The following is a 24,944-nucleotide window of genomic DNA, read 5'->3' on the forward strand; positions in this document are numbered from 1 at the left end:
TTCCACAGTTATGTAGATTTTTCTATTTAAAATGGAAAAATAAAAACAAATTTTGAAATTTGTAATCAAGTATCCCGCAATTTCCAAAAAAATCTTGAAAAATGCCAAAAATGGAATTTTTTCGTTTTTTGGCTATAATAGGCATTTTTTAATGGACCTGATCCCGTCGGTATCAAAAATTAGAAATGTTTTTTTCATTTAAAATATTTCGCGTAAAGTTAGCTTTTCAAAAAGTACAAATTCATTATACATCCTCTTAGAAAATTTTTAGATAACTTAAAAAGAATAAAAGTACTTTTTTTTTAAAATTCAAATGCATGTCACTTTGGACTCAGTCATGGGTTTTAAACACTTCTTTCTTTATTTGATATATAGATCTATTGTTAATCCTATAAAAGAAAAATGGATAAAATCGAGGAATATTTGGAACCGCGGTCACCAAAAAACTGGAGTAGGGTGGGTAAAAATGTTGAAAATTAAATTTTCAAATGCGAATATCTCCTAAGCTATAAGAGATAATTGATAATTGTAAGTTTTTTTAAATCGGAACACAAACTAAGAAATAGGATCATTTTAAATATTGAACATAACCGAGGTGTTCTACTTTGGGAACCCCTGGTCCTGCTCCTGGTGGGCTCATGAGGTCCAAATTCAAAACTTAAACTCGACTACACTTCCTCTTTGCGCGTGTGAAATTTCATTAAAATCGGCGTAAGGGTTTAGAAGTTACAGATTTATTTATTAAAATTTACCGACTGCTCGGTTAGCTGCCACACAGTGGCTCAGAATCGTTTTTCATCTGAAAAAACTCTCTAATATTAGAATTTTTTATGGATTTGATGGATATTTTCTCCAGTTTAAATGTTATAAAAATCGACTCAGCAGTTGTTGAGAATTTTGAAGCTGAAATTGTACTTTTAATTTTTGTATAGCATTTATTATGAAAATGCGATTTTTTTTGTTTTTTAATCAGCTTTACTTATAAAAAAGATATAAGCAAATAAAAACAAGTACATACTAAATTATGGTCGGGCTTGACCGATAACACCATACACTATAAATTATTTTCGTGAATGATTTTCGGAAGCGGGACTTAATGGGAGCTATAACTAATTATGGACCGATCGTCATAAAATAAGGTGACATAAATTCAGTATATGGGGGATTCCATGTCAAGTATACCATCTTTTAAAATCAGTGTCTTCCGATCAGGATCAAATTTGCAAAATGGTTAGACCTATTGGATAGTAATTCCGACATATTTTTTCAATAAGATCGGTCAAGAACTCTCTGATTACAGGGTGTCAAAATTTAAAATGTTGTTTTTTAAATATCAAGTTTTGACCCCCTCTAACTCAGAGTTCTTGACCGATCTTATTGAAAAATTGTGTCTTAATTAATATCCAATAGGTCTAACCGTGGTGCAAATTTCATCCCGATCGGAAAACATGGATTTTAAAAGTTGGTTCACTTAACATAAAACTTATTTGGAGCGAATCCTATATTAATAACCATTTACGACCGATAAAGTTTAATTTCGGGAGGACATTTGTATGGGTGCAAGGTGAAATATTCGACCAGTTTCAATAGGCTATTTACCAAATTTTATCGAAATATCTTAAAAATTTCGACTTTACTTTGCGCACTATATTTACATGGACAACTAGCCAACAAGCAAGCCAGTCTATGAACGGGTAAAATAAATATAGAAAAATGTTGGGAGTAATTTCATTCAAATGGAAAAATCGTTCTACAGATGGGTGCAAAAGAATATATGCGGTATAAAAGGACATTTTCGCCTTTCTGCTTTTAAAATTTTACTAAAATATAGTATCTAAGAAAACATTTAATAACACAACAAGTATAAATGGTACAATAACACATCATACCATTTCTTAAAGAATATTCTCCTACCAAAATAAGAAAAAAATGCATCCAATTTTTTTATCAAATTTACAAAAATCACAATTTTTGTGAAATAACATAAAATATTTGTCTTTAACAGAATGCCATGACCACAATTAAAAATATTTTTATCTAATTTTTTGGCTACATTAGTTTCAATATGATTACTATTGAATGACATTAAAATTTTGGAAAATGGTGTTAACAAAAAATTGGACTTTTGGCCGGTGAAATTAAGTTCTGAGTCAACGTGAGCCGGTGGCACGCCCCCATACATGACTGATACATCAATATATCCGCTTAGGCCGGTGAGGCCGGTGAAATTAAGTTCTGAGTCAACGTGAGCCGGTGGCACGCCCCCATACATGACTGATACATCAATATATCCGCAGGTTGCTATTTAAAATCGGCCCACAAATGGCAGAAATATAAGCAAAAAGCCGCGATTTGTTCAACAATTTTTGTTTGTGCACCACATTTTTTACCAATTTCTTTTTTTCAAACCAAATTATTTGGTGTCATCGAATTTTTTTTTCCAAAAGTTTTTCAATATTTAAGATTCGGCAGATCTGAATATATCACACTTATTTGTTTTTAAACATTTAAAGATAGTTATTATTGCGCAAATTTTGCGAGTCAGGAAGAAAAATAATAACTGACCAGTTCAAGACCCTAACCAAAGCAACAGCATGGTATAAAGTCGTCCATCCTTCTGACGTCCGCCTCCTTCTATAAAAGTCTATAAGGGAAATTAAATTCCTTTGACGATCATATGAAATTTTTATCAGTATTGTGGTCCTGCAACAGTCGTAATTGGACCAATGACCCTTGTTTTCGCACATGTAGTCTAAAGCCACCATCTGGTTTACGCGCAATTATAGACTCCATGCTGGACCATTCGTTTACACGATGAAAGCGTAAATAGCTAATGAACCTCCAATGCAGTTTCTAGAGATATTCTCGTGTCACGATATCCAGAAGAGTCGTGCTGAAGAATGTCTCATGTAGACACCGAGAAGAGATGTAAATCCGAATAACTACACTGTATATGTATTCAGTTCGCGGAGCTAACCACGACATAGATCTCTACCTGAGGAACACTACACTAGTTCGTTGTCTAAATGACACACGCATATCAGTCTGTGCGATATAGCCTTCTCTCCATCGTCACACACCACATACGATTACGGGGCATCAGTGAAAATTTCAAATCGGATCTCCTGGATGAGATAATTAATATGTCCGAGTTCGACATATTAATTAATTACACAGTGCAACAGTGCAAAAAACACACTATCATGATAGTATACATTCGACTCTACTACCAAAGGGTAGTAAAACCCTATACTCAGTTTGTCCATTTTGGTAACTAATTTTTTTTTTATGTGCCCACAAAGATTCTGAAAATCAGTGGGCCCTCAAAAAATGGTGTCATCAATTTTTGGCCAATAGCTAATTCAGACTTGGTGATACCGCTTAACTTTATATGGCAATAATATAGCTAAGAGTTCGCCAAACAAATTTGGTTAACATTGTTTCCCAAAAAAAATAGCTTTTTCGTGCTTTTTTGAAAAAAAAAATATAGGAAACATGTTTTTTTACAATTACTTCCAGGGACTCCTAATTTTTCACTAACAATATTTAGCAAAGTTGTAGCTACGGCAAAGCTGGATAACTCTTGTGAACATATCAATGCATTATGAACGTGCCTAGTCACTCTAAATCACTTTGTACCTTAACAATTTTCGTTTTTACTATTTTTTATGTTTGTGCTGTATTATTTAGACGGCTGAGGTGTTCGGAATGGGTATCAGTGGGTGGACACTTAAAGTCACACATTTAAAAAAACGTCGCCAAAAAGCCATTTATGATCCAAATGAGCTGAAATTAGATAGTCCTTGAGAAGGTCTACAAAAAATATGCATATATCTGTAGGTTATATCTTTTAGTTCAAGAGATATTTAGGTTTAATTTTTTTTTAAAATTTTGCTCGATCTTTTTTTCGTATTTTCGAAATTTGTTTTTTATATATGACGTATATTTGCGATAAAATTCTAAAGAAAATAAAACAAACCTGATAACAATTATCTCGTCCCTATAAAAAGTTACACACATCCAAAGTTGAAGCATCTTTTTATATATTTCAACTTTGTATGCGTGTGTTTTTTAAGATTTTTCCCAAAAAAGTCCCCATATTTTTTCTTTTATAGAAAACAAATTTTCTTCGGGACTATATACATTGTTTTATGATCTGGAAAGAGAACTTAATGTAAAAACTTATAAAGTAAAATTTAAATCACTTAAGCTGACCTTGTGCCCCCCAGCCCTATCCAAACTTGGCCAATTTTGAAACAAAATTTTGTGTTTGATTAAAAATTCTAAAAACGCAAAGCTCAGTTTTTGGAACACATTTTCCCCGTTTTAGGAATTTTGGTGTTTGAAAACAAAGAATGGCAACAATAGTAATGCAATTGACTTAAGAACATTTAGAACTATATTATTTCCAAATTTTATTTTGATGTCTGTAATGTTCAAATTTCACATTTGAGGGATTCAAACGGTCTGCTATTAAGTATGTCGTAAAATATTTTTTTAGTTTAAAAAAATTCTTGGTGTGCTGCATAAAAGTGTTATTATATGACAAACTAATAAACATAGTTCATAAAGTCTTATTAGTCACAACTTTTTTGTTTGGGCCTTCTCTCAGCCCTCTAACAGCAGCGAGTATGCAAGGCCTTGGCTCGCAATGACACGCCGTGTAAAATTGAAATGATTTTGCAATGCGGCAAAATGATTTTGCAAGTCCTTGTGTCTGCAAAATGAGGCATTTAGGAAGGCCTCTTTACTGCATCTTTTTCCCGCTGGGAATGAAACCAACACACATCCAAACATACGTTTAATTGTATAAAAAACAACAACAACGCCAAAAGAAACAAAACACAAAAGAAAAACAAAATACGCAAAGCATGCACATTCAAACATACGATTTGTTGATTTTTTGTCAAAAAAACCAACACACAACCAAACAAAAGTTTAGTTGTATAAAAAACAACAACAACGCCAAAAGAAACAAAACACAAAAAAAAAAACATAATACGCAAAGCTTGCACATCCAAACATACGTTTTGTTGTTTTTTGTCAAAGCATGCAATACATTGTGTTTTTTGATGAAATTTTCAGAGGTTGTCTCGGATTTTTGCTCATATCTCCGTTATTTATGGACGGATTTTGCTGATTTTAAATAGCAAAATTCTCGAAAGTATGTCTGACAGAATTGTTGAAGATTTGGATCCCGGAGATATCTGGGGCCTTCAGAAAATTGATTTCAACAGACAGACAGACAGACGGACATGGCTTAATCGACTCCGCTATCTATAAGGATCCAGAATATATATACTTTATAGGGTCGGAAATGAAAAATGTAGAAATTACAAACGGAATGACAAACTTATATATACCCTTCTCACGAAGCTGAAGGGTATAAAAATATATTTTAAGACATTATGACAATACGACCTAATAGGAGACCGTTTGAATTCCTCAATTAATTCAAATTTTATATTTTTCTTGATGGAAAATCACCACTTTAAAATCTTTTTAGTTTTTAAGGTAAATGACGTCCGAAAAAAACACAACATTAATTTATTTCACTAAAATGTCAATCTTCAAATCATAGGATTTCCACCGGTATCAAAAACTTATAAATTAAAGCCTTATATTAACTTTTCAGAAGCTCCACAAACCTTGCCCACTTTGAAAATTTTGTTCATATCTTGCATCAAGTCGGCCTTGCGTGATCAAGATTGGGTAACGTGATGGGCCCGGATCATACTGATAATTATTTGCCCACTCTTCGTTATTGCAGTGCAATACACTCTATACACTCGAACATACTTTTTTCACAACAAATCTTTGTTTAAGCCTAGTAATCTGTTCATAAATCATGGTTTTTTCATGCGAAAAATTTTATATGCTGTTTGACAGCTAGCTTTTGCTTTTAATTTCGTACGAAAAAAGTGCTGCGTATGTTATTTCGTGTGCAAAAATAAGGTTGCCAGATATATTTCACATGTTTTCCACAATAAAAACAGAGTACAACTTTTGCGAAATTATTTCGCATATATTTCATTCCAAATATTTTATATGTAGTTTGACAGCATTTCGCACGAAATTTTGAACAGAGTACCTAGCTTTAGCGTCAAAAAATAGTAAATAATGTGAGCTATTTAGAGTGCCTAGATGTGTTCAAATTGCATTGTTATGTTCACAAGAGTTATTCGGATTTACCGTAGTTACAACTATGCCAAATAATGTTAGTGAAAAATTATGGAAATTATTCTAAAAAAGTGAAAAATCTATTTTTCTTCCTATATTTTTTCAAAAAAGTGCACAAAAAAGGTATTTTTGGGAAAAAAAATGTTAACAAAATTAGTCTGGCGGACTCTTAGCTATATTATTGCAATATGAAGTTAAGCGGTATCACCAAATCTAAATTAGCTGTTGGCCAAAAACTGATGACACCATTTTTTGAGGACCCACTGATTTTCAGAATTTTTGGGGGCCCATAAAAAAAAATTCGTCACCAAAATGGACAAACTGAGTATAGAGTATATACTACCCTTTGGTAGTAGAATCGAACCTATACAGTCATGATCGTGTGTTTTTCCATAAGTCTTCATTTGTTGCATAGTGCTATCAGTATAGAGGTACATAGAATCCTTTGCCAAGATCCATATACTAGACGAGCTTGACGACCACGTCGAACAGCCATTTAGTATTCCTGGAGGTGATGACCCACCCTCGTATAATATGTTCATCGTCAGACGCAATACGCAAATATATATGAGTTATTTAATCCTTTATATTTTGTAAATAATAAGACATTAAATGAAGGGTTTATGGTTTATGATGTACATATAACAATTTTTGCTATAATATTTCGAATTTACAATTCGATTCCCGAGAATCAAAAAGGTCAGCAAATTAAGACCCCTAGTATGAAGACAAAATGTTTTTGATTTGATATTAACATTTGCAAAACAAAATATTTAAGTTTTATATTTATTTAATTTTTTACAATACTCTCTACTGTGTTTTAGCAATTTGTATACATAATTCATCTTTCTATCTTTCCTGTGCATCACTGTATATAATTTAATTTTATTTCATAATTACTACCTTAAAAATGTGTTTTTATTTTTGGCAAACTTTAAATGTATGTATTCACACATTAACTCTAACACATTGTATTTTTATTTAAAAACTGACAGTATGTAGCAGAAAAGTGGCCAGATAAAATATTATACACGATTATTGTTTTGTAACCTTTAAATATTTGTTTTATTTTATTACATTAAATCATAAGAATTACTTCTAAAGCTGGGTTACTCTGTTCAAAATTTCATGCGAAATGCTGTCAAACTACATATAAAATATTTGGAATGAAATATATGCGAAATAATTTCGCAAAAGCAGTACTCTGTTTTTATTTTGGAAAACATGTGAAATACATCTGGAAACCTTATTTTTCCACACGAAATAACATACGCGTCACTTCTTTCGCACGAAATTAAAACCAACAGCTCGCTGTCAAACAACATTTAAAATTTTTCGCATGAAAAAACCATAATTTTTCGCAAATATGAACAGAGTATGAACTAGGCTTAAGGCAAAAAAAGAATCGGTCATCAGTTTAACTTGACTTTAAAATATAAATTTTGAAACATTGAATTTTATTTTAAATAAGTCTATAGTTCGATTGTGATTATAAATGTTCAACTTTTAGTAATAAAATAAGAACTAGATCATCAAGTTATTCCATTATTTTATGTCTATTGCCTCAATAATCTCATTATGTATAGTTTGATATAAAAATGAATCTGGCCACCTTAAACTGTTTGCATTTGTATTCATATTGACTGTCATATCTTTTACCCAACTAACACTTTAATTGTTCAATTGTTAAGCTTTCAAATTTATGTTATTTTTTTTTTGTTTCGTCACTAACAATGGAACGAACTTTTTTCTTTTGCCATTGCCTTTCAATGATTCCTTTTCAGATTTGACGAGTCAAGTTCAGACAAAGAAATTTTGGATTTATTGTTGGAGAAAAAGCGTTATGATAAACGATTGTTGCCGCCAGTAAATGGTAAGTTAATATTGTGTAATATGTATCTGTGCAGTTTTGTGTATATAATTTTGAAAATGTGTAAAAGAAAACATATTGAAGTATGAAGAGGACATATTTCAAAAGAATTAATTGTGGGGCAAAGTGTTGTTGTATAGATATCATCTTCAACGCCATAAACTATTGTTTGCATTGCACAAATTATTGAAAAATGTCATTTACTTAAGTACTTGCTATTTTCATTATGTTGCTCTCTAGAAACTGCTCGAGTTAAAAGTGTTTGCACCTACACACTTACTTGTTTTGCGTATTTATAGAATACAACAAATATACAAGTTTTCAGTTGTATTTGCCGTAGACCAATGATATGATGGCATCCATTATGGTTACATTAAAATAAATTGACCGGATGTATTGTTATTTCCGGTTTCATGAGTTGCACATTGAAAATGCAGACATACTTAAAATGTCCATACAAAAATACAGAAGAACTAAGTACTCATGTTTCAACAATTATGAGAAAAACATTAAACAAATAATCAGCAATAATTATAAAATTTAAAAAATATCACCAGTAATGAAACCAACGTAATAAAAAAATATCTGAAGGTGCTTTTACACGCCAAGACTTTACTAAAAGAAAATTAAATGAAAATTCATCCGTATGACAAAAAACATATATTATTTATAATTACGTATGTATATGTGACACATGGTGGAGTATCAAACAGAACCCAAGTTGGATTTTTTTTTTTGAACTCAGGAGTTGAGTTCGAGAATTTCGGCATGCTATACGAAGGTATAGGTCGAGTGGCTGTTCCCGGACGAAATTCTTCTTAGACATAGGCCGTAATTGGTTATGGCGTTATGAATTATTCAGTAAAAAAATAAAACTTAAACAAAATTTCAAAAATTCAAAATTTTTTAAACGAAATTTCAAAAATTAAAAAATTGTTTTCGATTCTAATAAAATCTAAAAGATTAAAAATGTAAATTTCAACAATTTTTCCCATTTTGCATTATAGTGGGTACCAATTTGTGCGGAAATATTTTGGTAACAAATTAGTTACATTTATTTTTTTTAATAAACATAGATTAAATATGTAATAGATAATTGTGGAATTCCCCTTTTTTGATTTTTGTTGTAAGGAAGCACACATATTTACAGATGCTTGGTTCATTTTTTGAGAAGTTTTTTTTAATAAAACAGAAGTGTTTTACTTACGACATGGCAAATTTGAAAGAAAACCAAGGAAAATATACTATGGACCAAATGGTCCCTTAACCTAAGATTCGTAATTTTTTATTTTTCTCAGTCCTGTTTTAAGTCAGATCCTTGAATCTTTGTATAAGCATTGGTTTTTAAAAAGACCACATGAGCTAAAAAACTAAGTCAAAACTGGTAAAAATTGGACCAATTGGGATTAACCTAACAGCAGGTTTTAAGTATACCGCTCGACTCAGAGTCAATTTCTTAGACTATTTAAGATATTATCAGATATAGAACTAATCTCGGTGCAAATTTCAATCCGATAGGAAAACATCGGTTTCAAAACTTGGGTCACTTGAGATGATATACATATGTATGTATATTTACTTTTGATGTGTTGAACAATTTTAACACCAGTTATCAATATCCTAGAAAATAGAAATACTTTTAAAAAATTTGTGACCAAAACAAAAATTACATCGAAATCCGGCAATTTCAGTTCGTTCCCCACGGAATTTTAAATATCTATCATATTTTATGAATTGTTTCAGTATAAAGTTATAATGGCTTAACGATGTCAGAAATGTTTATATTTTATTTTTAAACGTCTATGGATAAATGAAATAAAATTAAATAAAAATAATTTTTAATTCGATTTTTTGCAATATTTAGTTTTTTAATTAAAACTTCAAATAAAATGTGTTCAAATTAAATGTGTTAGCTGAAATTTTCAGTACTTGATTTTTATATTACTGCGAATTTTATGCATATTTTTCGCTTCAACCGGAAATTTTTTTTTTAGAATTTCCCGGAAAATTTTAGGAATCTCTTTATAAGTATTCTTTTTTAAATTTACTGTACTTTTAACTGCACAGAAAAGCTAGATTTGTTGCTATCGCCAAATTTGTTGGAAGAAAAATTCCATTATATCGGTTCTAGTAATCGATAGTTAGTTGACAAACATTGAAATAACGGAATTTTTGTCACCCCACCTAAAATGTTTCATCCACAACAAATTTACACAGGCAAATCGAAAAAATTTTGGAAGCTTTCTACACAATTTTGATGTATGTGGTTCCAGTAGTACAAAAATGATAAAATTTTTTAATTTATAGATAGATTTATTTTAAATTTTTTTTTTTGCTAAAATTGTGAACTTTTTTAGATGTTTCTGCACATAATTTATGATAACTCAAAAAGGGTTAGTCCGATATTATTAAAGTAAACTTAGAAAAGCTCAAATTAACATAGCCTTTAATATGTTTATTTATTGCGTTTTAATCTGTTCAGTAGTTTCGGAGTCACAAATTGAAGCAAAAATATATTTATATTTTTAATATGTTTATTTATTGCGTTTTAATCTGTTCAGTAGTTTCGGAGTCACAAATTGAAGCAAAAATATATTTTTTATGTGAAAATATAGATTTATTGCTTTATCGGAAAGCCACATGTAATGGAAACAAAATGAGATATCGATCATAAAAATCGATGGATTATTTTGGAATTTATTCATAATTACGTGAATTCGCTTATTTTCAGAAAATTGTATGTGCATACAAGCGTGTACTTTGAGTGTACATTAGGGTGGCCCTTAATAAACGAAAGTTGGATTTTGGCCATTCTCACCCCCCAGTTTGGTGAACATTAGTAAAAAAAATCATCCTGAAAAAATTTTAGGTAAATCGGTTGGGGTTAAGACGTGCCGCAAGCCCTCCGAAGTTTTGAGATGCATTTACAAGGGGAAAAATGCATCTTTTTCAGTTTTTGTAAAAATTTTGCCATTAAAAAATTACTTTTGCAATTTAATTTAAAAAAATAGAAATGTGTACGCAATTGTCGTTCTAATGAGGCATTAAAACCAAAAATTGGTTAAAAAATGTTAAAGTTATTAAAAATTCGCAAGGCTAGTTGTCTCAGACAACTAGAACAAGAAAGTAGAAAAAAAATTAACATATTTTGATAAATATTAAAATAAAAGCTCATTTTTACTTAAAATATGTCCATATTTACTTGTATATGAGTTTTTGTCTTCGTAGGATACCGTTAACCTATTCTTAGGTATGAACAAAAAAATTAAATTTTTTTAACGGCAGTTTCAAAACTCCATTTTAAAATTTTGTTAAACAAATTTCAGAATTTTTTGATCATCTCATTGGGATTTATTAAGAATATAATAGCGAATAAAAATGTGAAAAAATTATGAAAATATCTCTTATAGTTTTTCCGTACCTGCGATTTAAATTTTGAAATTTGCGAGAAAAAACAATTATTTGGCAATTTTTTGACGAATGAGCTCTATTTCCTTACTCTTATGAATTTTAAGCAAAACTTATTCAGAATGTTATAGTCCAGATAATTCTAAATATACTCTGAACGTTTTACTAAAATCGGAAAACGTTAACCCTTAAATCGTGAAGGTCTTATCCTCAACCGATTTAACTAAAATTTTTTCAGGATGATTTTTTACTAATGTTCACCAAACTGGAGGGTGAGAATGGCCAAAATCCAACTTTCGTTTATTAAGGGCCACCCTAGTGTACATTTTACATCTGTTTTGTTTTTGTTAAAATTACAATAACAAAATTTCAATTTGGCGATTAAAACCAATAGTGTGACATTATTTTATTCGAAAACTTTGGACCAACATTCGACAAGCAAACAAATTTTATAATTCTTTTTAAATACTGGCTCACAACTTTTTGGTTTAATTTAGTATTAATAAATTCCCGAAAATTAAATTTTGTTTTATTACTTCGTGAGAATGGAGAAAGTCATATTATTTATATTCATGTCAAAATACACACAATAATCTCTTTGATAACTTTGAAATTAATATGGTTATATTTGGAAATAGATTTATTTTCCCTAATAGTTGCAGATAAACGAAGATGCCATTTATAAAATAGATTTCTATTTTTTTTTTAATAAAATATAAAAACGATTTTAAATAAGTTGAATTTTGCAGATGAAGACTTTTGCTGTGGATTGTCATCACCAGATATGGCTACAGAACTAAATTCAAGGAGACCACATAGACGCGGTTTGTTAATTTTATGATTAACTTGATAAATTTTAATTAATTTGTACTAGAATCTCACAAATTACGTCAATTTAATATTTCTGCCATTAAAATTTTATTTAAAATTTGACACTTTTTAACACTCTAAATAAATTATATTAACATTTAGATAAATTTTAAATGGAACTATAAGTTCCGTATAACTATCATTAAGATAAACTTAGTAATTCTTCTTAATTCCATCATTAAATGCGGCATTAAAACTTTATCTTTTTGTAATCCATATATTATTTGTAACTTTGTTTTGTTTAATTTCGCATTGGGACGAGTTTATTTCTTTTTGATTTGAGTTTTGTGGCAATCCACAGCAAGAAATTTAATTATGTAATTGTTTTTTATCTTAAATAACCTATAGTGCATATATTATTTATTTGTTTGTTTAATTTATTTACCACTTCGTAGATGACCAAATTATGTTTGTACCATTCGTATTTACTCGTATATATTGTGTATCCATGTGTATTTTTCTTCTTTTAAATATATTTACTTTAAAAATATTTAATTCTTAGAAATGAAATGTAATGAAATTTATTAATAAATTTACAAATTTTTCTTTTTCTATTTGTAATCTGAAAATTAACACCAACAACTACGACTTCGAATAAAACATCAACAACAACAAACAGGTACTCTTACGGTAAATGTGAACGTTTTACTACTTAGTTTAGCATCACCCGATGAGAGTAGTCTGGTAACTATAATTTATTCATTCATTCATTGTTGTCTCTTTTAAAAAAATATTTAAATTTTTAATTTGATGTGTATTAATTTTTTTGTTTTTCAATCTCCTTGTTTTATATGTAAAACTGTATTTAATAAACAAATTTAATTCGTTTAGAAATATGAAGTGGAATTTCTGTTGAATCAACAGTGGAATGATCCCCGTTTACAATATGGCAACAAGTCACATTATGACTTTTTAAATGCATTGCATCATCACGATAGCATTTGGACGCCGGACACTTATTTCATTATGCACGGCGACTTTAAGGACCCCATTATACCCATGCATTTTGCTTTAAGAATTTACCGGAACGGGACCATTACGTACGCAATGAGGTGTGTATAAAAATCTTGCTTCAACTTTTTGTTTCTTTATTTTCTTTTATGTTGTTTTTATAAAAAATACTTACATATGAATCTAAGTATTTTGTTCTTATTTGCTGTAGTTTAAAATCATGAATATGTATTTATTTCTTATACAAGTACTTACTTTCATCCATATATTACTCTTGTCAACACCCTTACTATTTACTACGTACTATACACTGTGGGGGAAATGAAAAAAAGAGGAAATAAATGTGTAAATTCTAAACGGATAGTCCGATTTTAATAAAATTTCCATGGCTATGTAGCTAAGTTTAAATTTAGAATTTAAACACTAAGTCGATCCTTGTTCTCGATTCGATATGAAAGATTTTTATATATGGGCAATTCCACGAGAATGACAAAACACTAAAATGTTACTATGTGAAAGAATTTAGAGCTTATTAAAACATTTGAAGGGAACAAAATAATAGTTTAAACTGACTATATTTAATTTTTTTAATTCATAGCAGTTCTGTATTCTCATGAGAAGCAGACGTAAAAAATAAGGTAATTTTTACATGTTCCAACTTAGGGTGCTTGCAACTTTTTATATGAGCGAGATAACTGTTAGCAAGTTGTTTTTATTGTATTCGAAATTTTATCGAAAATATATGTAGATGATATTTTTAAAAAAATTTGATCATCCGTAGCCCCGACATATCTAAAAAACTAAAAAAAGATCTGTAGATCTTCTCTAGGACTATTTATGTATATTTTAAATATCAGCTCATTCGGATTATAAATAGATTTTATGAATAGATTGCAGGGTCCGAAAATAATAATTATTCTTGAAATTTCAAAGAAAAAAAATATCAAGCATACAATTTTGATCGTTTCAACTACATATATTTTCATAAAATAACATGCTTTTTTATTTATTTTTGTCATAAATAATTGTTATTTTTTGATTTTTATTGTCAGAAATATTTGTCAAGTTTCGATTTTAATTTTTTTTGTCAGGAATATTTATCAGACTTTGATTTTTATTTTTTTTGTCAGAAATAATTGTTATTTTTTTGTCAGATTATGATTTTTATTATTTTGGCAGATATAAAAATTAATTATTGATTTTTATTTACATATGTATGTATATGTAAATAATATATAAGCAAAACTAAATAATTAATTTTTATATCTGCCAAAAAATAAATAAAAGACATAAGAATTATTTCTGACAAAAAAAAAATCAAAGTCTGACAAATATTCCTGACAAAAAAAATAAAAACCAAAACTCGACAAATATTTCTGACAAAAAAAATGAAAATCAAAGTCAGACAATTATTTCTGACAAAAAAATAAAAATCAGAAAATAAAAAGTATGTTGTGATTTTTATTATAAATCTTTGGTAGCCCCCACTGAAATTTTCCGGCAAAAATTTATGTCGAATATTCTAATCCTTAAATGTCCTTTTTGAAAGGACTTTTTTGATTTTCTGGAAAAAAAAAGTCAAATTGACCCCTAAGGAGAGGAGCTAGAGCGTTAAGATCTTCCACAAAAATGATCCCCATAAAATTCCATTATATAACTCTCACAATAAGAATTCTCTTAGACATTAACTTACATTTTTTTCAGTTACTGCCCCTTCGATCAAAAAATGAAAACTTTGACCCACTGTACAAAAAAATTCAGACCAGATGGGCTATAAGTTTATTCTTCAAAAATGATCTACTCAACATGCCCTTTCAGAATTATAGGGTTGCTATTCTGTTCCAATCAAAAAGTCTCAATTTGTTGGACAGTCTAATTAATATCGTGATGAAATTGTCCATAAACAAGTTTTATATGAACCATAATCTATCTACCAATTTTTGTGAGAGTCTGTCCATAATTGACCCAAACCCCCCCTATAATTCCTGATAAAATATTTGATTGTCAATAAACAAAATTAGTTATGGTTGGTCAAGCCCGACTATATAATACCCTACACTAAGTAAATGAGCAAAAACATTTTTGTTTGAAAATTTCAATAATTTTTTTTTATTTTCGTGAATGATTTTCGAAAGACTGCCATATATGGGAGCTATGACTAATTATGCACCAATCGCCATGAAATTAGGTCATGTGATTTATGTCTATATGAAAGAAATTTCTGTTGAATTTTATATATATGTATACCAACATTTTTTATGAGATTTATACTCGTTAAAGTTATTTTCGGATCTATTATATGGGAGCTATGACTAATTATTGTCCGATCATATATGAATTGGAGTCAGCCAAAATATTAGACATTAGTGACAATTACTGTCTCTAAGGGAGACATTAAGTACTTGTTAAACTGCTTTACAATACATTTCAGTATAAAGAATTTATCAAATTTCTATTTATCTGATAATTCTGAAGAGTTTTACATCCTGAATTTGTTATCAAACCAGAATGATTATAGGGCATTTTATGAAGGTTTTCTTTTAGTTGTAGTTATATCCCCCTGTTTCTTTATTTTTATTTTATACAAAAATAATATTTATGTAAATGTAAATTTTCCTCGCATATACATACATACATACATACATACTCATTCATTAACACATAAACAGTCTTACCATGAAAGAAGATACATATTTTCAAAAGCAAAAAAACTTCACTATAAAAATAATTTTAATATGGGGCATTTCATTTTGTAGAAAATAAATAAGGGTTAAATTTATTTAATTAAAAGTACGTATATACACTGTACATACTTATACATACATATATATGGGCTGAACTATCTGGCAGTTGTTTTTACATAATTTAAGTAGAGTGTAAATTATTAAACAAATTGACAATATATCAATAGTCAACTTAAAATTTATTTTAAATATTTACTTTTACAAATCCGTGTTTAATAAATTTTTGAATTTGCATTTTTTTTCAGACGACACTTAATATTATCCTGTCAGGGAAGTTTACACATATTTCCATTCGATGATCCGAAATGTTCGTTTTCAATGGAAAGCAGTAAGTATTTACACATTGCACAGTAAATTGTTAAACGTAAAATATTTTTTTATTCAAAATCATATGAGGCGATATTAGTTCGGCACAAGTTTATTTACTATAATAGGAACATATGTACATTAGAGTGACAGCCGATTTTTTTTTTAGATTTCAAAGAGTGCCGGGTGGAATATTGTGACACTAGGCCTAAATGTTAAGTGCTGAAAATTTGAGCCAAATCGGGCAACGATTTCTGGACGGGCATCGAGGTCAAAGTTCAGATATATATATATATATATATGCAAAATTTTACTGTTAATATGGAATAAATAGGTGAAACTCGTTAACTTTCTGCATTGTTTTCTAGAAATATGTAGATTTATTTATATTAATGAATATTACATTAAAAAAAATTTTCGAAATTAACCCTGTATCTCCTTTGGTTCAAAATGACCCAAAAACTGTATTATCGCCAAAATTAGAGAAAAATGCAAATTCTTCAGTTTTTGAAAAAATTTTGCTACTAAATAAATACTTTTGCAATTGAATGTAAAAGAATCGAAATATGTACGTAATTATCGTTGTAATGAGACATAAATGACAAAATTTGATTAAAAAATTTTAAAGTTATTACAAATTCGCCAGACCATTAACGTGTTTCAGGCCACTTGAACAAAAAATTTAGGAAAAAAATTAAGATATTTCGAGAAAAATTAAAATAAAAGCTCATTTTTACTTAAAATATGTCCATATTTACTTGTATATGAGTTTTTGTCTTCGTAGGATACCGTTAACCTATTCGCAGGTATGGCCAAAAAAAATAATTTTTTTTAACGGCTGTTTCAAAACTCCATTTTCAAATTTTTAAAAATTTTGTTAAACAAATTTCAGATTTTTGCGATCATCACATTGGGGTTTATTGAGATCAAAATAGGGAATAAAAATATGAAAAAATTATGTCAATACCTCTTACAGTTTTTCCGTACCTGCGATTTAAATTTTGCGATTTTCAAGAAAAACTAATTATTTGTCCATATTTAGGCGAATGAGCCCAATTTCCTTACTGTTATAAATTTTAAGTAAAACTTATTCATAGTATTATAATCCTGGTAATTTTAAATATGGTCTGAAAGTTTTACTAAAATCGGAAAACGTTAACCTTTAAATCGTGAAGGTCAAAGGTCAAATTTTTCAATATTTTGAATTTCTAATGAAAAGATAGCGAAATGTTATATATTTTTGGGACGATTTTAATGCAACTTAAGGAAAATATAACATAAAGTCCAGAATTTAAAATAACAGCACAAAAATGGAAATTAACCTTAGCAGCACTTGGGGTCCAAATTACCCTCAACTTTTAACCTCTTAAAGGTTAAAATCCATTTTTTCACTTTTCTTGTAAATGCTAGACCCCAATATATATTTTCCTCAAGTTTCATGAAAATCGGCACAAAAATATATAACATTTCGCTATCTTTTCATTAGAAATTCCAAATATTGATAAATTTGACCTTTGACATTCACGATTCAAAGGTTATCGTTTTCCGATTTTAGTAAAACTTTCAGAACATATTTAAAATTACAAGGACTATAATATTATGAATAGGTTTTACTTAAAATTTATAACACTAAGGAAATTGGACTCATTCGCCTAAATATGGACAAAAAATTAGTTTTTCTGGAAAAACGCAAAATTTAAATCGCAGGTACGGAAAAACTGTAAGAGGTATTGACATAATTTTTTCATATTTTTATTCCGTATTCAATAAGCCCCAATGTGATAATCGCAAAAATCTGAAATTTGTTTAAAAAAATTTTTAAAAATTTGAAAATGGAGTTTTGAAACAGCCGTTAAAAAAAATTATTTTTTTTGGCCATGCCTGCGAATAGGTTAACGGTATCCTACGAAGACAAAAACTCATATACAAGTAAATATGGACATATTTTAAGTAAAAATGAGCTTTTATTTTAATTTTTCTCGAAATATCTTAATTTTTTGTTCAAGTGGTCTGAAACACATTAATGGTCTGGCGAATTTTTAATAACTTAAAAATTTTTTAATCAAATTTTGTCATTTATATCTCATTACAACGATAATTACGTACATATTTCGATTATTTTGCATTCAATTGCAAAAGTATTTATTTAGTAGCAACATTTTTTCAAAAACTGAAAAATTTGCATTTTTCTCTAATTTTGGCGATAATACAGTTTTTGGGTCATTTTGAACCAAAGGAGATACAGGGTTAATTTCCAAAAAAAATTTTTTAATGTAATATTCATTAATATAAATAAATCTACATATTTCTAGAAAACAATGCAGAAAGTTAATGAGTTTCACCTATTTATTCCATATTAACAGTAAAATTTTGCATATATCTGAACTTTGACCTCGATGCGCGTCCAGAAATCGTTGCCCGATTTGGCTCAAATTTTCAGCACTTAACATTTAGGCCTAGTGTCACAATATTCCACCCGGCACTCTTTGAAATTTTAACAAACATTTTTTTCCATACAACTGATTGTCACTCTAATGTACATAGGTTGTAATTTTGATCGTATAAAAGTTTATAATTTTTGTTAGAAATCCAGGGCGTCTAACAATATTTATTTATTAAGAAAGAATGTATTAAAATGAACAGGTTTAATTCTGTTTTTATAAATATTTTCATTTATCTCCCTCACGAAACTCTAACTGTTTTTGAAGCTTATTGAAAAATTACTAATAATAAATTTGTAAATCGAAAACTACTTGATTTAACTTATTTCATCATATGTATTTTGTTTCATATTCTCATTTTGGAATTTATTATTGTAAAATTCGACTTTTGTAGTGTTTTCATTGGCAATTTATTTTATTAGATATGGTTTTGAACTATCTAATCTATGTTCGTAACATCTTTATTTTTGAGAAAAATTTCTTGAATCTTGAATATGAATCTGCTTCTCATTTAAATTTTTAAGAAATACTATATTTATTTTCTATTTTTCTACAGTTTCGTATGAAGAAGCCCAAATAAAATATGTTTGGAAAAATGATGAGGATACTTTACGCAAAAGTCCCTCATTGACGACATTAAATGCATATTTGATTAAAAATCAAACAACCGCCTGTGATCAAAATAGCTGGAGAGGTGAGTCCACAGTGAAAATACTTTTAATTTATTGTTTAATTGTTTATACGTCTGTTCAAATTTTAAAAAGTTAGTTTGTCGTTTTATTTTCTGTATAATTTACATTTGTTTATTTAGATTTTTTTGGTTGTAGCGTAAAAGAAGTATTCAATAATATTTATGTTTTAACAAAATATCTATTGTCTAATTTGTTTGTTAAATATTTTTCTATTGTATATTTAATTTAATTATGTTCACATGTCTGACTTTATGTTTTCGATTAATATTGTTTTATAGTAATTAAAATTCTCTTATTGAATTAAATTGAATTCCTTGTGTTATTTTAATGTAGATTTTTCGTTATGAACAACTTGAATTTCTTAACAAATTCGCAAGTAATTAAATTGCATTACAAACAAAATACGTATTTGTATGAGTAATTAGATTATTTTTATTAGAATGTTATAGAAAAAGAAAATCAATTGTTTATTTTGAAAATGGATTTTAAATTTTTAATTAGCTTTTGCCACAAATGATATGCCGTCGCTGCCTACTAATGAATTGGAGATTTTGAAATTTTTATGAAATGTTGTACATTATTCTTCTGTTCGTTTAACAAATTAGAATGGCTTTTGGATATTGTTTTCAAAACAATATTAATTATTTAAAAAACAAAAAAACATTTTGCGTTTGCTACCTTTTATTAATACATACATACATACATATATTTTTTACAACATTCAACATATGCATATAAATATTTACTTATATACTTAATTATATTTACAATATAGAAATCAGAAGTATTGTTATAATTTTCAGTTTTAGATTTGTTACTTAGTTTCGTTTCTTGATCGTTGATTTGGTAAAAATACATAAAACTAAAGAGTTTAATGAATTTAAGAACGCGTTTTATTGTTTGTTTGTTTGTCATTAAAAACAATTATACATAACTATCTATCTATCACTTTCTACTATTATTCCAATTTTAATTATGAAGGGAACTACAGCTGTCTTAGAGTCGATTTAATATTTACCAGAGATCGAGCATTCTATTTCACCACCGTTTTTATACCTGGCATTATATTGGTGACGTCATCATTTATAACATTCTGGTTAGAATGGAATGCTGTACCGGCTAGATCCATGATAGGTAACAATTCACCAACACCATCTAACTATTATCATTTATCAAAAGAAAAACAAAAGAAAAATATATAAAAAAAACAACCACAGCAATTTACATAATTAAATATGTAGTAAATACAACAACAACAACAAAAACCAACAACTGAAAAATCGAAATCAGTAAAATTCAAACTGAATTTTCATTTCAAACCATCTGAGAACCAACCCATCCCAACACCATTTCCCTTTGCCAACACAATAAGTAAAATTTACCTCATTTTATTATTAGATCTTGATTTGCCGCCGCTGCCACCATCTTCAAATAATTACATAATTATTTTGTTTATTCCTTTGTATTTCATATTTCTTAGTTGATTTTAGTTCATTTTTCCAAATTCACCATTTAACTATTTGACTATTTTTATTTGCAATATCTACAAATTCAAAAACCAATCAATCAATCAATCAAATTCACAAACAAATATTTGAAACATTAACAATGTGCCTGGTAGCCCCAAGTAACATTTTTACAAATATTTTTCCTAAAAACTGTATTCATTCTGCATTAACAATTTTTTTTACCTTAAAAATTTATCTACATTTTTACTATAAATACTTTTTCAACATTTCTATTCTCGACGTTTTCATTTGAAATCTTTTCCTTATTTTTTCATTTCTTTAATTCAAAATACCTCCATAAACCAATGAATGGAATCTCTGACATATATATATTTTTTTAAATTAAATTACCCCTTAAGTATTTTGTAGTTTACATTGACATTCTTTTTTAAGTACAATTGATAAATAAAATAAAATTATTTCGAAATCACTTTCTAAATCACTGCAATTTTTTTTATAATTCATTTTAATGTGTTTTGTGCATGAACCTCTCTCCCAATTAAACAATCGTATCGTTTTTAATTCTATGAAATTTTAAACTGGAAGAAGCAAACATATAAAAAAAAATTTAGTTGTAAAAAAAGTTTTAGGTTAAAAAAATTTAGAATCTGAGATGATTAGTTATATAGCAATAGGGATGTATTCGCAAGGAATCTATTACATTCAGGGCGTTAGTATGTATTTGTTTATAATGTTGAACATTTTGCAACGTGTCTAAAAATTATGTACACCTTGTTAAAGTCCTACGTGCTCTACTACACCGATAAAATAAATGCAATAATATTTAAAAAAAAGAAATACTTCTATATACACTGCCCAAAATATTTGTAAGATCAAACTATTTTCTCAATAACTGCTTTCAATAAAGAACCCTACATCTGCAAACAAGTAAATGATTTAACACAAAACTACGAAATAACAATCTCACATGTCAACAGCAAAAAAAGGCTTGATTTGATGCATCATGGCTATCTAAGTACAAAAATGGTAAAAATTGTACATAGCAAGGGGAAAAAGTTTTTAAAATTCAATCAATCGAAAGAGGAAAATTAACTACACAATTTTATTTATATCAAACAAAAAATTAAAATTTTTGTGAATAAATTCGAATAGAATCAATCGATTTTTATGATCAATATCTCATTTTGTTGGCTTTACGATAAAGCAGTAAACCTGAACAATTTCTGCCATTTTCTATTTTTCAAAAAATATATTTTTTGCTTCAATTTGTTATTATATCTCCGTAACTACTGAACCGATTATACAGTAATATATAGACGGATTAAATCAATGAAAATTCACAATTTTACTTAAACATTTTTTTTAAAAAAAACCTCTTCAAAAACCAACCACAATACATCAAAATTGTGTAGTGGTTTAAAAAGCCTCTAAATTTTTTTTTCTATTTTGCTGCCCTGTGCTGTGTTTTGTCTTCAGGTATTCAGGTATTCAAGTCTATAAATCTTATTTATAAATATTCCACACGTTTTTTTGTGGTACACTTTTAAGTATGTTATTGTCCCCCAATATTGATGAAACATGTTTTTTTCTCTAGATGTCCACAATATAAAAAAATATTTAAAAACGCTTTCCATAAAAGTGGTAAAAAGCGTTTTAAAAGTAGTCGAATTTCGGCCACTAGGCTATCCTAAATTAGGAATTTAACGGCTAATATAGTAGCAATTGTAAACCCTGATCCTAATATACATAAATATACAAATAACTAGCGCTACGTAGTAAAATAAATGAATATAAATAATACCGAAATTTAGTTTAGTTTAAAAATATAAGAAAGTTATTTAGAGAAAGGTTAAAGATATTTGAGAATATTTATTTATTTTGTATATGAGGTTGCATGTCCACTAATAATATCCCGCCCATTTTGAGACAAATTAAGTAAAATTATAAAATATGTTTCAGACTAAGTATGAAGAATCTAACAATTTTAGTTATCCAGATATTCGAAATTGACTATGTACTTTTTATGTGCCACACCCACTGTTCCGATCCAGACCATTTTTAGCTAAACTCCGTACAGTGATTAGAAATTGATTCAAACAAAGTTTATATACTTTACAATTATTAGATATTCGAAATTAACTATTTATTTTCTACGGGAGGTTTAATAATCTTGCAATTATAAATTTGAAGACTTTCACCATTATAGTCCTCCAGATATTCGAAATTACTATTTACTTTGTATGGAATGTGACACGCCCACTAATAAATTCTGTCTATTTTCAGCTAAACGCCTTACAGTAATAAGAAATTTATTCGTAAAAAGTTTAAATGGTTTTACAATTATAGTTATCCAGATATTCGAAATTAATTATTTACATTATATGGGAGGTACCATTCCCACTAACAAAATACCGCCCAAACTATGTAAAATAATAAGGGTGATATTCGGGCAAAGTTTGATGACTTCCATTATAGTTCTCCAGATATTCGAAAATAACTATTTACTTGTTATGGGTTGTGCCATTCCCATTTATCATGGCAAATAATAAATTCCGCAAAGTTTTGCGACTTTCACAGTTATAGTTCACCAGAAATTCTATAATAATTATTTACTTTGTATGAGAAGTGCCACGACCACTTGAAGTTTGAAAATAAAATTCCAATTTCTTTATTCTTAAATTGATTTCATTCTTAGCTCACATCAAGTAAGGATTCAAGATGAAGTCAAGCTGAAAATTATAGGAACAAGTAAACTAGGATATCAGTTTACTTAATCCCTGAGATGGCTCAGCGAGAGATACAATTTATAATTTAGCGCTAAGGGAATCAATTATTTTGTACGTGATTTAAAAATGTTCACATTTACTGTAATTATGACACGGCTAAGGATCAATTTAAGGTCAGATTATACAATTTTGGAATACCAAAAATGGATTAACTGCACAACAAAAGTCATAGAAAATGCAAACACATGATAAAGTCTATATACGTTTTAAACTACAAACTTTATACATATCTGTGGTCGTTTGGAAAAACTAGAAAGTACGCTTCATTTGCTACCACTCTGTCAGATTTTTAGTTTTTCATTTCGTTATGGGTAAATGGATATCAAACGGAATAGAATTGTCTAATCTAAGTGACCAATTTGTTTTAATTTATCAGAATAAAAAAACTGCAAAAAATTTATAAATTGTTAATGCTTTATTATCCTTGAAAGTTGCTATTCCTTTTATCTAAAAAGCCATATGTTACTAAAGCAAAAATGTCATATTTTTAGCCATTTAAAATTTGCTTATGGAGAAAAGTTTACTAATCTTTATATACGTATATAATAGGGTATTCAATTAATCGGGTTTCTGGTTTAATCGGTTAATCGAGCAAATAATTAATCGAGGTTAAGATTTAATTGGTTAAATTAATCGATTAACCGAATAATTTCTATTTAAATTTTAAACTGAAAATATATCCACGAATTTTCTGTACTTAAATACAAAATAGACAAAATATAACAATTCAACCAAAAAGTAATTAATTTTCTTTAGTTTTAATAAAACTCGACTTGGAAAAAACTCTCGCGCTGTTTGTAAATGTTAGTGAAATTGAAAGTAAGGCATGGTAAAGAATATCCAATATCTCAGTTATTTATTTATTTTCTTATTTCCGTAGTCTCCAGTTTCGTCTATTATCCAGTGTTTAAAAAACTAGACTATAAGTAGCAGTAGCAACGAAAAAACACAAGTAGTCTAGTTAAAAAATTAATAAAAACTCGGAGTCAATCAATTACTACTACCACTGCTACCTTCACATTTTGGTAGCAATAGTTGTAGTAGTACCAATAAAAGAAAAAATTAAAAGTAGCTGAGTAATTTATTTTCTATTGCTACCTTAAAAAAGAAAACGTTTTTATGTAGCAGAGTCATTTGTTTTTTATTAATTATGCTACTTTTAAAATTTAGTAGTAATAGAAGTAGCAGTTGAGGTAGTAGAAAAAGTAGCAGCTAAGTAGCAGTTGA

The 24,944-nt window shown here is 28.4% G+C and overlaps 1 protein-coding gene across 1 annotated transcript in view; it reads left to right on the forward strand.

Moving 5' to 3' along the window:
• pHCl-1 (pH-sensitive chloride channel 1) overlaps positions 1-24,944 on the forward strand; it is a 90,204-nt gene that overhangs the window by 3,065 nt on the left and 62,195 nt on the right. Inside the window, exons 3-9 of the mRNA XM_065503171.1 lie at positions 7,965-8,053; positions 12,208-12,282; positions 12,948-13,012; positions 13,160-13,380; positions 16,269-16,351; positions 19,327-19,464; positions 20,444-20,596. Coding sequence (XP_065359243.1) covers positions 7,965-8,053; positions 12,208-12,282; positions 12,948-13,012; positions 13,160-13,380; positions 16,269-16,351; positions 19,327-19,464; positions 20,444-20,596 — 824 coding nt within the window. The remainder of the gene's footprint in view (positions 1-7,964; positions 8,054-12,207; positions 12,283-12,947; positions 13,013-13,159; positions 13,381-16,268; positions 16,352-19,326; positions 19,465-20,443; positions 20,597-24,944) is intronic.

This window comes from Calliphora vicina, chromosome 3, assembly GCF_958450345.1.
Source record: "Calliphora vicina chromosome 3, idCalVici1.1, whole genome shotgun sequence".
Classification (NCBI taxonomy): Eukaryota; Metazoa; Arthropoda; class Insecta; order Diptera; family Calliphoridae; genus Calliphora; species Calliphora vicina.